We start from the raw sequence: 12,390 nt of genomic DNA, 5'->3' as shown, positions 1-12,390 counted from the left end.
ATAGATATCAATAGTTACTAAATAATAAACGATATTGTGCAGCACGCAAGATAGACAACGCACAGTGTGCTTTGAGGCAGCAGCCAAGAAAGCTTTAGTCCGCGTCTGTGAATACCCATGTGTGCATACCTGTGTGGATCAGCATGCTTGCATTCTAAAGGTTTCTCCATGTAATGATCTGCTAGGGAGTGTGGGGGGGCCACAGCCCTGTCCTCTATGGTATCAAGCAGGTATGGAGGAGATCAAAACTCCAGACATCCAGAGGCACCCAGAACACAAGAGACCAAGGAAGACCCACAGAGGGGCAGCCGCGCCACTGTCCCAGTGTCTTTTTTGCATCTCATCCGTAAATACTCTGCATACTTTGTCACGTGTTTCATTTTATTTTGAAAAGTCTCAACAGGATCTTGAGCTTTATTGTGAAAGGTTTATGTGAAAAATAAACAAGCGGACATGCGAAGGTTTTACTAGTGATGGGATTTCCGGCTCTTTTTAGAGAACCGGCTCTTTCGGCTCCCAACCGGCTCTTCAGGTTGTTTTGCACAAAAGGAATTACTAATGTAAAAAAAAAAAGTGTTTTTATTTATATATGTTTATATATAAATACATATGGTGGCCCCTAGAGACAAAGCACGTACAAACTTCAAAAAGCACGTACAAACTCCAAAACACATTTCTAGCGTTAACAGAACTTCCAAAACAGCTACCTAGATCACTTAAATTACACAATTGAAAGCATATGTGTATTGTTTGTGTATTTATACACAAGCACTCATATATATTCAAATGATTCAAAAAAAAATTTCATTTACCTGCTACTACCACACACCAAATCCAGTCATTGGTACTTCCTGGCTTGTGTAGCCACTAGATAATAATAGATAATAACAATGTGCCTAGCATTCTGGAGCACTTCTGTTTGGTTTTGTACGTGCTTCGGAGTTTGTACATGCCGTAAATATACTTTAAATATACTTTTATTTATTCTGATTCTGTTTTGTTCTGTTTTAACTGTATTAGGCACAGGCGTATAGATGAGTTTGTTCTGAAAAAAGGGCTGATGCACCTCTCAAATGGCTGAAGTCATGACAGGGAGAATGTTTAGTATGGTTATCAGCTGCAGCTGGAAACATCATGTAAAAGGATAAGATTACTGATTACTAAGTTACTGAAATAATCGCTGACTAATCAAAGGAATATTGGCAGATTAGTCAACTGCTGATATAATCTTTAGTTGCAGACCTAACCTCCACCTCTCTCAGTCTCCCCATAATTCTTGATGGCTGTACACCCATATACAAGGAAATCCCACTGTGGTTTCAACCATATTTTATAAAATATATCTCACGAAGCTTGTCCAACAAATTTGAGATGTTTGTTTATTTTTGTTTACCACTGGCTACAAGGTTTCTTGGTTTGCACGTTAAAAAGGCAAATATCACGAAGATCCACCAGACATGACTAAAAATGGGAGTTTCTCCCTTTAACGTTTCTTCCACTGTTTCACCATGTAGTCCTTTAACATTTCTCAGCTGATTTCACAATAATCATTTTCCTGTCTGTGCTGAGCTCTTTATCCCTTCGACCATAAACAATATGAATTATTTCTTGCTCACAGTCAGAAGATCTTCCTGTATCACCATTTTGCCAGTTTCCACCACATCTGTTGTTATTGTCTGTGCTCTCTGACTCGGGTTCAACCTGCTGCTTGGACACTTTCCCCACACTACACCTCCCTTACACTTATTTAATTCAGTCCTGTGTACCTTGATGAACCACATCCCTACAAGTGCTCATCAGAGATCCGTATCTCAGTATTTTAGCACTCTTCATCTCCCTACAGACATATTTATCGCTGTTGTAGCTGAATCTGGTTCCACTCACCGAACGACGACCGTCTGGAGACGATTTTATGATCACTTTAAATCCGTCCTCGTGTGTCGTTGTCACGGTTACACTGCGCTCACTGTCCGTTTCCTCCACATTACAGGTTTACTTTCGCTTTTGCTGTTTTCGCCTATTTTTCCACCTTATTTCCGCTCTGTCATGAACATCTTCATCTCTCCCGCCATCTACTTCCTTTCATTCCTGATACGTCACTTTCTGTCCTCTCTTCTCTCTCTGCTGTGGTTTGATCGAAAATGTGACGTCATTCACGGGTAAAAGCGCAAAGGATTGTGGGTACGAGTGGCAAGCGATACTAGCGCACGGAGGCTTTCACATGAAAACAGTCACACAGCCATAAAAAGAAACACAAAGAATGGCAAGAAGCTTTTGTATTATTAACTGCAATAGCCGGTCGCATGACAGCCTCGGAAAGCCGACGGGTAAAGAGATCGTTTTTTATCGGATTACGTCGTTGAAGAGAAATTGTTTAAGCCATGTTTCCGAAGTAAGAAAAAAGACAAATAGATTGCGTTGGCCTGTACAGGAGATAAAGGAAAAAATTAACAACAGCTGTGAAATGGAATAGTCCAAATCACCAAAGTAAACTGGACCTGGGCTTGTTGCAGGGGTCTGAAGTTACTAAACATTTTGTGAGTGTACGCACTAAAACTTAGGACCATATAATAAATAATAAATATGTGGGTGATGAAAGTCGGGCAGCACACTAACGTCCTTACTCCACTCTGTATGCTCATATGGGTCTGACCCTTTCAATTCTTTGATTTTTTCCTCGTACTTTTTTTTTTGCCTTTTCGTCAAGTCTGTCTTCATACGGACCTGCCGAGTTCTCCGTTGTTTTGTACATAACTGTTTTGGGGCCAAATAAAATGCAAGTAGGGATTAAAACCACAGAATTAATGATTACCGGTGCTGGAAATGCTTGCACTTGATGCAGTGTTTTGATTTTGTTGCCACTCGTACCCACAATGCAATGCGCGAAAGTCACGTGGTCTGTCAATCTCTATTAAAAAAAAATCTAGCACGACTGACTGGGCTGAACAGGTAGTTGTTGTTGTTTTTTTTTAAATATAATTTATTTTTTTTGTAATGTGATTTATTCTTCTCAAGTTATTTCTACTTCAGTGCAAATAAAGGACTGTTAGAGTGTGTGCTGTGTGTTTTTCTGAAGCATGACAATCCTTTCCAACAACTATTTCCAGCTGTTTGTCACCTCTCTGCACTTTAGTCTTTCTTCCTGTTATGTCTGTGTTTGTCCACCAGGTGTCTCCGTCGGTTCACTTTCTCTGGGTGACACCTTTCCTTCCGTCCCTCTGCTCACTTTAATATTTCCTTTAAGTTCAGTTGTATGTAATCATTTTCTTACATTCAAAGTTAAATTGAATTTAATTGAATTGAAATTGAAAGAATTTATTGTCATTATACCCAGTATAACGAGATTAAAAACAGCTCCATAAAAGTGTGTATGTACTTAGCAAATTATAAAAAAAATCCATGCAATACTATAACTATACAAATAATATAAATACACGGTTCAGGAGTGACATAGACTGACATAGCTCCCCTGTTTCTCCAGGTGACTCAGTGCTGCATGGAGAGCAAAGGCTATGGCGTCTTTGGTGGATCAGCTCAGCCTGAGCTTCCTGCTAATAAAAACTAAGTGCAAAAGCACCAAAGAGGAAAAGTGCTTCACTTATTCATTAAAACATGGTCGAAGTCTGAATGAAGCATCAATAATTTCAGGAATTCTTATATTTTTATAACTGTATTTCTTTTTAATACAGTTTATTTTACAAAATCAGAATTAAGTCACTTACAGCATGTAATGCAACTCCATCCATTCATTTGACTGAATGAGTGGCTGCTGAAGTATAGAGACCTGTATCATTTAGTTTTTATATTTAGATATATAAATGATCAAGTCATCAAAAGTTTAATTTAAAAAATGACATTAAATCACATTACTCTAGATATAATAATGTGTTATTAGTATGAATATTAAATAATAGTTTAAAAAAATTTTCATTATATTTTCAAAATCGTCAAGGAATCAAAATTGTGTTTTAAAAGTTCAAACTTCAAAGACTGTAAATTTATGATAGAGAAAATCAATATTTAATATTGTTCAGATTTCTGAGACAGGAACCAGTTTTTCCTTCATGTAAGTACAGTTTGAATCAGTGCAATATTATTTTCACACATCAATGGACCACTGAACTTCTCAGCTTTTAAAATGTAAAGCCTCATTTAGAAACTACACATGATTTGGAAAACTACTGAATGAGTCAAGTTGTATGTAGTGCTTTGTGTTATCAAGTAGAGCAGAAAAGTGTTCTATAACAGCCAAACTATTTGCATATAAATGTCAGAGAACGAGTCTATTTGACTTTAATCAGCTCTGCAGTGGCTCCATAATCTAAAAGCCAAAGTCCAGCATAGAGCGGCTGAGTGAATGTGGTCTGGACTCTGTGGAGGAGAGTCATGGTTTCAGAGACGCTGTAGAAAGACAGAATACCTGCTCTGTGATCCAGGTACACTCCTACTCTGGAGGACCGAGGACCTGAGAGGACAGTTTGGACATTGTTCTGCCAGAATTTAAAACTGGTTGTGTCACAACGCAATGCCCAAGATTTGTTATTATATCCAAATAGACTTTCATATAGGCTCCCTGCTCTGGAGATATTGTTGTATGCAACTGCTACTTCAACTGCTCTCCCTCTTCACTTCACCTCCCAGTAACAACGTCCAGTCAGACTCTCTCTACTCGGGACCTGAAACCATCCAGTGAATCTGTCTGGATGATCAGAATAAGACTGTTGTTGCTTCATAAATGTTACTTTTCTGTTCCCTTCAGATAATAACAGACATCTGTGTGCTGTGTTTGGATCCAGTGTGATTTCATGTGAATATTTTAAGAATCCAGCTCTGGTCTTTGGCTCTGCTGGTGACAGTAAAACATCCTCTTCAGTGACTGTCAGTGAGATGTTTGTCCATTCCTCTCTCAGAATGTCCTGTAGTTTATCTCTGGTCTCTGACACAGCTGCTGTCACATCCTCAAAGTAGCTCAGAGGACGAATATTGATGCTGGATGAGTGTGTAGACTCACGTGTAGACTTTTTTCAACAAAGTAACTGTATTCTCAATATCATCTTTTTAAACAGTAACTGTAACAGAATACAGTTACTCATATTCTGTATTTTAAATACGTGACGGTGTTACATGTATTCCGTTACTCCCCAACACTGTCAAAAAGTCCACTGCTTTCTCACCTAAGCATCTCCATTCCTCCACAGATGTGTCATGCCAAAAAGACAAAGCAGAACCCTCTGTCATGCTGCTTACACAGAGATTATATTAGAGATTACACCTCAGGAAAAAAAACAAACACTCAAAAGATTTTGAATAAAATCTTTATTTGAAGCATAATTCAATTCGATTTTGATTTATAGAGCGCCAAAATAACAACAACAATCACAACTGCAAGGTAGACCCTGCAATAATACTTTAAGAACACATAATAAATAAAATAACTAAACAATGAACCAACAGGCCACGAGCATGCAGAATGTTAACCTTCATGAAATGTAAGACCAGAGTTTGCCTGATACAATTATAGGAATGAGGGGGAAAGGCCTAATAAATAATGGTGAGAGTTCTTCACTATTCTGCACAGAAAATACTGACTTTAAAATGGATCATCTTTTCATTCAAGCATTGCAGCGATTAATTTCTGCTCAGTGTGAGCTCACACACAGCTGTCCCACATTTTGAAAGTCTGAAAGTTTAACGTGTGTGAATTCTCATGTGCTTCTTTAAGCTGGTCCTCTGAATGAATATTTTCCCACAAATGTTGCAACCATGCGGTTTGTCACCTGTGTGAATTCGTACATGACGGGCCATATCCGATTTCTGACTGAATCTTTTCCCACATGTGCTACAAGGATACGGTTTCTCGCCTGTGTGAAATCTCATGTGTTTTATCACTCCCGAGATGTCAGAAAATCTTTTTCCACAGATACTACAACAACGTGGCTTCTCACCTGTGTGAATTCTTATATGTGTTCTCAATGATGATTTCTCAGTAAACTGTTTTCCACAAGTACTACAGGAATACGGCTTCTCACCGGTGTGAACTCTTATATGAGTTTTCAATGTTGAGTTCAGACGGAATTCTCTCCCACAAGTGCCACATGAATACGGCTTCTCGCCTGTGTGTGTTCTTACATGACGTTCCAAATCTGATTTGTGAATGAATTTTTTCCCACAGGTGATACAAGCATATGGCCTCTCACCAGTGTGAAGTCTTGTGTGGGTTTTCAATGTTGAGTTCAGACTGAAACTCTTCCCACATGTACTGCAAGAATATGGTTTCTCCCCTGTGTGAATTCGCAGATGTGTCGTCAGGTGGTTTTTTTTGCGAAAAGTTTTTCCACAGGTGTCACACTTTAAAGACTTTTTTATTATGTCAGTTTTACTTTGACTCCCTGACACAGCAGTGTTGTCTGCTCTCTTATTGTAACTTCTCTTTCTGTAATGTCTCCTCTCCTTTAGCTCTGCATTTTTAGTAGATATTGAGTCCACATGCTGGCTTTCTTCCTGATCCCGGCTCTCTTCTTCAGGTGAGTTGTGAAAAAGGAGTTGCTCACTGTTTGGTTCTGGTTCCCTGTGGTCACTTTCCTCATAAGTCGGAGTCACCATGAATGAAGTATCAGCCTCCTGCTTCAGTCCAAGCTGCTCTCCCTCCTGCCTGCTGCACACTTCCTCCTGTTCCTCTTTAATCTGTGGAAGCTCTGGGTCCTCCTGGCCCAGACTGTAGTTCCTCTCCTGATTAAAGACCTGCTGGGTTGTGAGAACCTCCTCGTCCTTAAAGACATGCTGCTGGTGGAGGTCTGGAGAGACAAATGAATAAAAGAAAAGACAACATATGTGAAATATAAATTACCGTCAATGTAGACAGCAACAGATATAGGATTTTTGAGGATTTATCACAGTTAATTGTTGTATTATCAGACACAGACTGGATGTAATTTCCAACTTGACCTCATTCAGCTGCAGACTGATATCAGACTGACTCAGACTTATGGCACTATTTACGGGAGGTTTTAGTGACAGTGTTGGTGTGCTCATTTTGCAGAACAAAATTCAGTTAGCGTTGACTTATTGAATAAAACAAGCTGACAAAATTTAACTCCAAGGGCCATAATTTGCAGCTGAAAAAAGATGACAAATCACAATATACTCAGTATACTCAGTATATTGCAAAATGCTAAATATCACTATATCAAATCATGAGTGTCGTATTGTGATAGTATCATATTTTGGGGTGTCTGGTGATTCCCACCTCCCACCATTTTTTACTCTGAAAAACGTTGGATGTTAATTTGATGTCTTCATTGACAGGAGACCAAAGCCACTTAGAAATTTGATTATTTGCCTCTGTTTCATTAGTCAATAATCTTAGCAATTGCTAGTAAATAACAGTTAGCTCATGTGGTCCATGAGGTCAGCAGTGCTTTACTCACACTATACAGACTGCAGGTAGAGCTTCCGCCACTGCCCGGGCCACTTTCTGCTTGGCCTATCGGTACCTATCAACTGCTTCCGAAGTCCCACAGGCTAACAATGCCCGACAGGACTCCTTCTTTAGCTTGGTGGCTCCCTTCACCTCTGGTGTCCACCATTTGGTTCGGGGGTTACCACAACAACACACACCTTGTGCCTTGTGGCCACAGCTCAGTGCAGTGGCTTCTGCAATGGATGTACTGCACATGATCCATTTGGACTCAATGTCCCCAGTCTCCCTCAGAATGCTGTTGAAGCTCTGCTGGACGTGTGCATTGAAGATCTCGCGGACCAGGGCCTCTATCAGGAATTCCCAGCGCACCCTCACTATACGTTTAGGTGTGCCAAGTTTGTCCAACATCCCCCGCCACCTGATCCAACTGACCACCAGGTGGTGATCAGTTGACAACTCAGCCCCTCTCTTCTTGTCTCCAGAACATATGACCTTAGGTCTGGTTATACGATAATAAAATTGATTATCGACCTGTGGCCTAAGGTGTCCTGGTGCCACGTACCTTTATAGACACCCTTATTCTTGAACATGGTGTTCATTATGGACAAACTGTGGCTTCCTCCAAAGGGTGGCTTGCTTCTCCCTTAGAGATAAGATGAGGAGTTTGGCCATCCGGGAGGAGCTCAGAGTAGAGCCGCAGCTCCAACGAGCCAGTTGAGGTGGTTCAGGCATCTGACAGGGATGCTTCCTGGGCTCCTCCTGGGTGAGGTGCTCTGGGCATATCCCACAGGAGGAGGCCTCGGGACAGACCCAGGGCACACTGGAGGGATTATATCTCGCGGCTGGCCTAGAAACACCTTGGTGTTCCCCTGGACAAGCTAGAGGAAGTGGCTGGGGAGAGAGAGGTCTGGGCTTCTCTGCTTAGACTGCTGCCTCATTGATCCGGCCCCGGATGAGCGGAAGAAGATGAATGGATGTAGAAAAAGATGCATTCATGCTGCTTATTGCAGTTTGACCTTTAATTCCTGTGCTTCTAAAACTAAATGTAACTTTGAGCTCTGGTTAGGATCCTACATTACTCATATTCATTGTTATTAAGTCCATCACAGTTTTACATACCTACTCTTTGCAACTTTATCACAGGTTTCCAGATGGTCTTTAGCAGTCTGAGTCGCTCTTCCCCAGTCCAGACGATAATGCCTTCAGCCTCCTGCTTCAGTCCAAGCTGATCTCCCTCCTGACTGCTGCAGAGCTCCTCCTGTTCCTCTTTAATCTGTGGAGGCTCTGGGTCCTCCTGGTCCAGACTGGAGTTCTTCTCTTGGTTAAAGACCTGCTGCCCATCCAGACCCTCCTCTTCCTCATGTTGGAGGTCTTGAGGAACAAAGAACCACAAAAGGGTTATTAATCTTATAATATAAAAACACACAAAAACTGTTTACCATGGGTCCTACAAGGATAGAGTTTCTCACCTGTGTGAACTCTCTGGTGTTTAGTAAAGTTATATTTTTCGTGAAAAGTTTTTCCACAGACGTCACATTGAAAAGACTTTCCCCTTGTGCCAGTTTGACTCAGACTCATTGACACAGCAGTGTTGTCTACTCTCTTATTGCAACTTCTCTTTCTGTAACGTCTCCTGTTCTTCAGCTCTACATTTCTAGTTGATCCTGAGTCCACATGTTGGCTTTCTTCACTTTCCTCATAAGCAGGCGTCACCATGAAAGTATCAGTCTCCTGTTTCAGTCCAAGCTGCTCTCCCTCCTGAATGCTGCAGAGCTCCTCCTGTTCCTCTTTAATCTGTGGAGGCTCTGGGTCCTCCTGGTCCACACTGGAGTTCATCTCCTGCTGCTCATCCAGACCATCCTCCTCCTCACAGTCATTTTGTTGTGGGAGGTCTTGAGGAACAAATAAAAAGAAGGAAATGATCATTACTGTGATTACACAAAACTATTTTTACAAAAGCATGTGTTAAAACCTGAAAATAGTTTTAGGTATTGGAGAGACGGCAACCACAGACTGCAATATGAGTGGTGTGCAGTGAGGTGTTGATCGTGTCAAATAAGGTGCTCCCTGGTGGCACACTCAGGTGCCATGAGATACTGCAGTAGTTTGGGGTATAATTTAAATGTATCAATGATGCAGAAATTTTCAGGTATTGATGATGCAGAAAATACATGAATTTTTTTCCATATTTGAAAAAGTCAAGTTCAAAGTTTCAGATCTTAAATGTGCAATTCTCAAAAACAAGCAGCAACAACAAACCTGATCAGACACTTAAACATGGAAAAAAAAAATGCTAACAAAAGAAAAGTGGCTAAAGCTAAAGTTTCCAGAACTCAGAGCCAACCATAAGCTAGCAGCCTCAGTGTAAGCAAAGCCTCAAAACAGTTAGGAGTGAAATTATAGAAACAAGGGGAAAAGAGAAAAGGCTGGATGTTGGATTTATACTGGTAATGACACCAGCATGTACCTGACATTTGTTTGTTCTGTAAATGTGCTACACCTACTTTTGTTTGCTAAGGAAGAATATGTCAGGTAAAGGTGGGTATACAGAAACTCATTTTCAGTTCATTATTTGTAACCTTTTCCAAAATTACAATTGTGGACTTTAATAATTTTGTGATGAAAACATGTTTTGTATTGAAGAAAAGTTTACTTTTGTTTGTAAAGACACACAGAAGACATTACAAAATTTAACCAAACCTATTATTAGACAACACTACAGTAATGAAAGCAGTATTATTGTGATTATGTACACAGCGTTGTATCTTTGCAGTTTTAAATTTTTTTGCATTTTGCTTTTTTTTTTTTGTCATTTATCTTTTAGCTGAACCACTTCATTCAAGACTTAAAACTCTTTCTAAGGATTTTTCTGAAATGTCAGTGAAGAAAATGAATGGAAAATTATTTTCTTCACTTAAAGTGAGTCATTAAAAAGACTCACTGCCATTGTTGCTTTTGTCAGCTTATGTTAAGAAAGCCTTTCTATTGAAACTATCATTTGCATTATTAAACAAATATACGAGTTGTGTTGGGGCTCACTTGAATGGCACTCAGATATTTTTTTGTTTTTCTTAAACAGATTGTACTTATATAGTGCTTTTCTAGAACAGGTCTCATTCACTCATGCACATTAATTTCTAAACCCAAACACTTCCTGAAATTCACACATTCACAATACAATGGATGCATCAGGGACAGCCCAGGATTCAGCACCATATCCAAGGATACCACATGCAGACTAGGGGAGCCGGGAATTAAACCACAAACCTTCCAGCTATGAGACAACAAGCTCTACAAGTGAAACCACAGTGGAAACAGAATATTCACTGCTTACTGCATTTCAGCTTATGTTACATGTGCACAACAACAAAACAAGCAAGAGTTACCTGCCTTCTTCAAATGGCCTATTAGTAACAAGGTAGCTGCTTCAACAACCCCCAAGACAGCAAAATATCATGTGTTTCATTTGCATCATATGCTTTCTGATATGGCACAGTGTAATTCCTGACCATCTTTAATGCTCTCAAAGCAAACAGTGCAGTAGAGCTCTTTCTCTATCTCAGCATGTAGTCATCACCTCTCACCTTTACCCAGCTTCAGCAGCTCTTTCCCAGTTCTATGGTACTGATCATCAGTTTATCCCTCTGTAGTACTTACTCCTTACTATTCCTGCACTTCCTGATTCACTAGCTGTGCCCCATCTGTTCTTCCTCTGACATTCTCTGCATTCATCAGCTCCTCATTCTTTTAATATTCTCATCACACTCTTTACTTATTTGTATTTCCATCTCTATCCTGACCCACCCTATCTTGTTGCACACCACTTCCAGCTCGATCACTCTGTTTAACCAGTCAATAAAACTCGTTTTCTCTGCTAGCTTTTGCTGCAGATGTAAAGACATTAATTACAGCATTATTTGTAATGTGGAGAGCTTGTGTTCTGATGCTTTGGAAAGTCTGTCACTGTGTGTGTTCACTTTGAGGCTCTCATGGAGAATAAAGGGAATAAACAGTTGGTGTGTAAGAGTGTGTGTGCTCTTCCTCAACTATCACCGTTGGCTCCTCTGAATTCATCACCAAAGTGACAGCTTCCTGCTCTCAGCTAACATCAGCTTAGAGAAATCCTGGAGATGCTGATAAACTTTCAGATTTATCACCAATCAACCAAACATCAAAGAATCGGAGCTTAAAGAGAACAGAGTTAAAAACATGTCCATACCTATGATGTGTGAGTTTCTGTCGGGTTTCCGGTTGCTCTCCTCCTCATACTGGACCATCCTCTTCTTGATGCTCTGATCGGTACCTGCGTGATTTGTCGGTCCGTTGGTCCTGATTCATCACACATCAGCCATGTTTCTGGAGCCAACACTTCGCTCCTCCCCATAGTCCCCTGCTCTGCTGTGATTCGCTGTCGTGTGGTCACGTGACTCAGCAAACGCACGCAGATTCGTTGAGTCGAAGAGTTGTGTCATCTCCGGTTACACGACTGCACCTGCGTTTATGTATTTATTTTTCATGGATCCTCTTCTTTCTACAAATGAAGCCAAGTATTTTTCTCCTCCCGGTGTCAGTGGGATAACCGTACATGTACACTTATTCTAAATTTGTCTCACATTCCTACATGTATCCTAGATTATTTTATACAGTCCAATGATGTACACTTACTGATGTCTGAATGACAGTAAAGTGGCTATTCTATTCTATTCTATTCTATTCTATTCTATTCTATATAAATCTACATCGATCACGTGTTTATACGTGATTATACATATAAACACAATTTTATACTCCAATGTGGTAAACCTGGAGTATAAATTTGTCACTTGAATTTGCGGTATGGTGAGGAATATTTTGAAATGAAGATAATTCATGTTGAAATATAACAATAAATGTTAAGGTCTGACTGATATAATGTGGCTGAATGATGAATAGTCCCAAAGAGCTACTGTCTGTATATTTGTATGGTGCAA

At 40.1% G+C, this 12,390-nt stretch overlaps 2 protein-coding genes across 2 annotated transcripts; both read right to left on the bottom strand.

Annotated features, from left to right (window-relative positions):
• Window positions 1–4,283: 4,283 nt before the first annotated feature.
• LOC111501508 (tripartite motif-containing protein 16-like protein) lies at window positions 4,284–5,238 on the bottom strand. Its single transcript, XM_076882158.1, is given in 2 exon segments — window positions 4,284–5,018; window positions 5,125–5,238. Coding segments are annotated over 2 exon segments (849 nt in total).
• A 90-nt stretch (window positions 5,239–5,328) lies between these two features.
• Window positions 5,329–11,789, bottom strand: LOC101468683 (uncharacterized). The gene is made up of 4 exons (XM_004575022.4): window positions 11,640–11,789; window positions 8,890–9,312; window positions 8,540–8,791; window positions 5,329–6,794 (listed from the first exon to the last, which is right to left on the bottom strand). Exons 1-4 carry the CDS (start codon window positions 11,695–11,697, stop codon window positions 5,689–5,691), a joined length of 1,839 nt encoding a protein of 612 aa, XP_004575079.3. The 5' UTR covers window positions 11,698–11,789; the 3' UTR covers window positions 5,329–5,688.
• Between the last annotated feature and the right edge of the window lie 601 nt (window positions 11,790–12,390).

Source organism: Maylandia zebra, linkage group LG3 (assembly GCF_041146795.1).
Source record: "Maylandia zebra isolate NMK-2024a linkage group LG3, Mzebra_GT3a, whole genome shotgun sequence".
Taxonomy (NCBI): Eukaryota; Metazoa; Chordata; class Actinopteri; order Cichliformes; family Cichlidae; genus Maylandia; species Maylandia zebra.
The sequence above is the reverse complement of the archived record's forward strand: the minus strand, read 5'-3'. Positions and strand labels throughout refer to the sequence as shown.

What these genes read in the sequence shown, in the direction of transcription:
- LOC101468683 (XM_004575022.4), bottom strand. Translation starts at nt 11,697, where the DNA reads ATGGTCCAGTATGAGGAGGAGAGCAACCGGAAACCCGACAGAAACTCA. An exon ending in CAGAAACTCACACATCATAG is followed by an intron (nt 9,313 to 11,639) that starts GTATGGACATGT and finishes TTGTTCCTCAAG; the next exon opens with ACCTCCCACAACAAAATGAC. An exon ending in ACACCAGAGAGTTCACACAG is followed by an intron (nt 8,792 to 8,889) that starts GTGAGAAACTCT and finishes TTGTTCCTCAAG; the next exon opens with ACCTCCAACATGAGGAAGAG.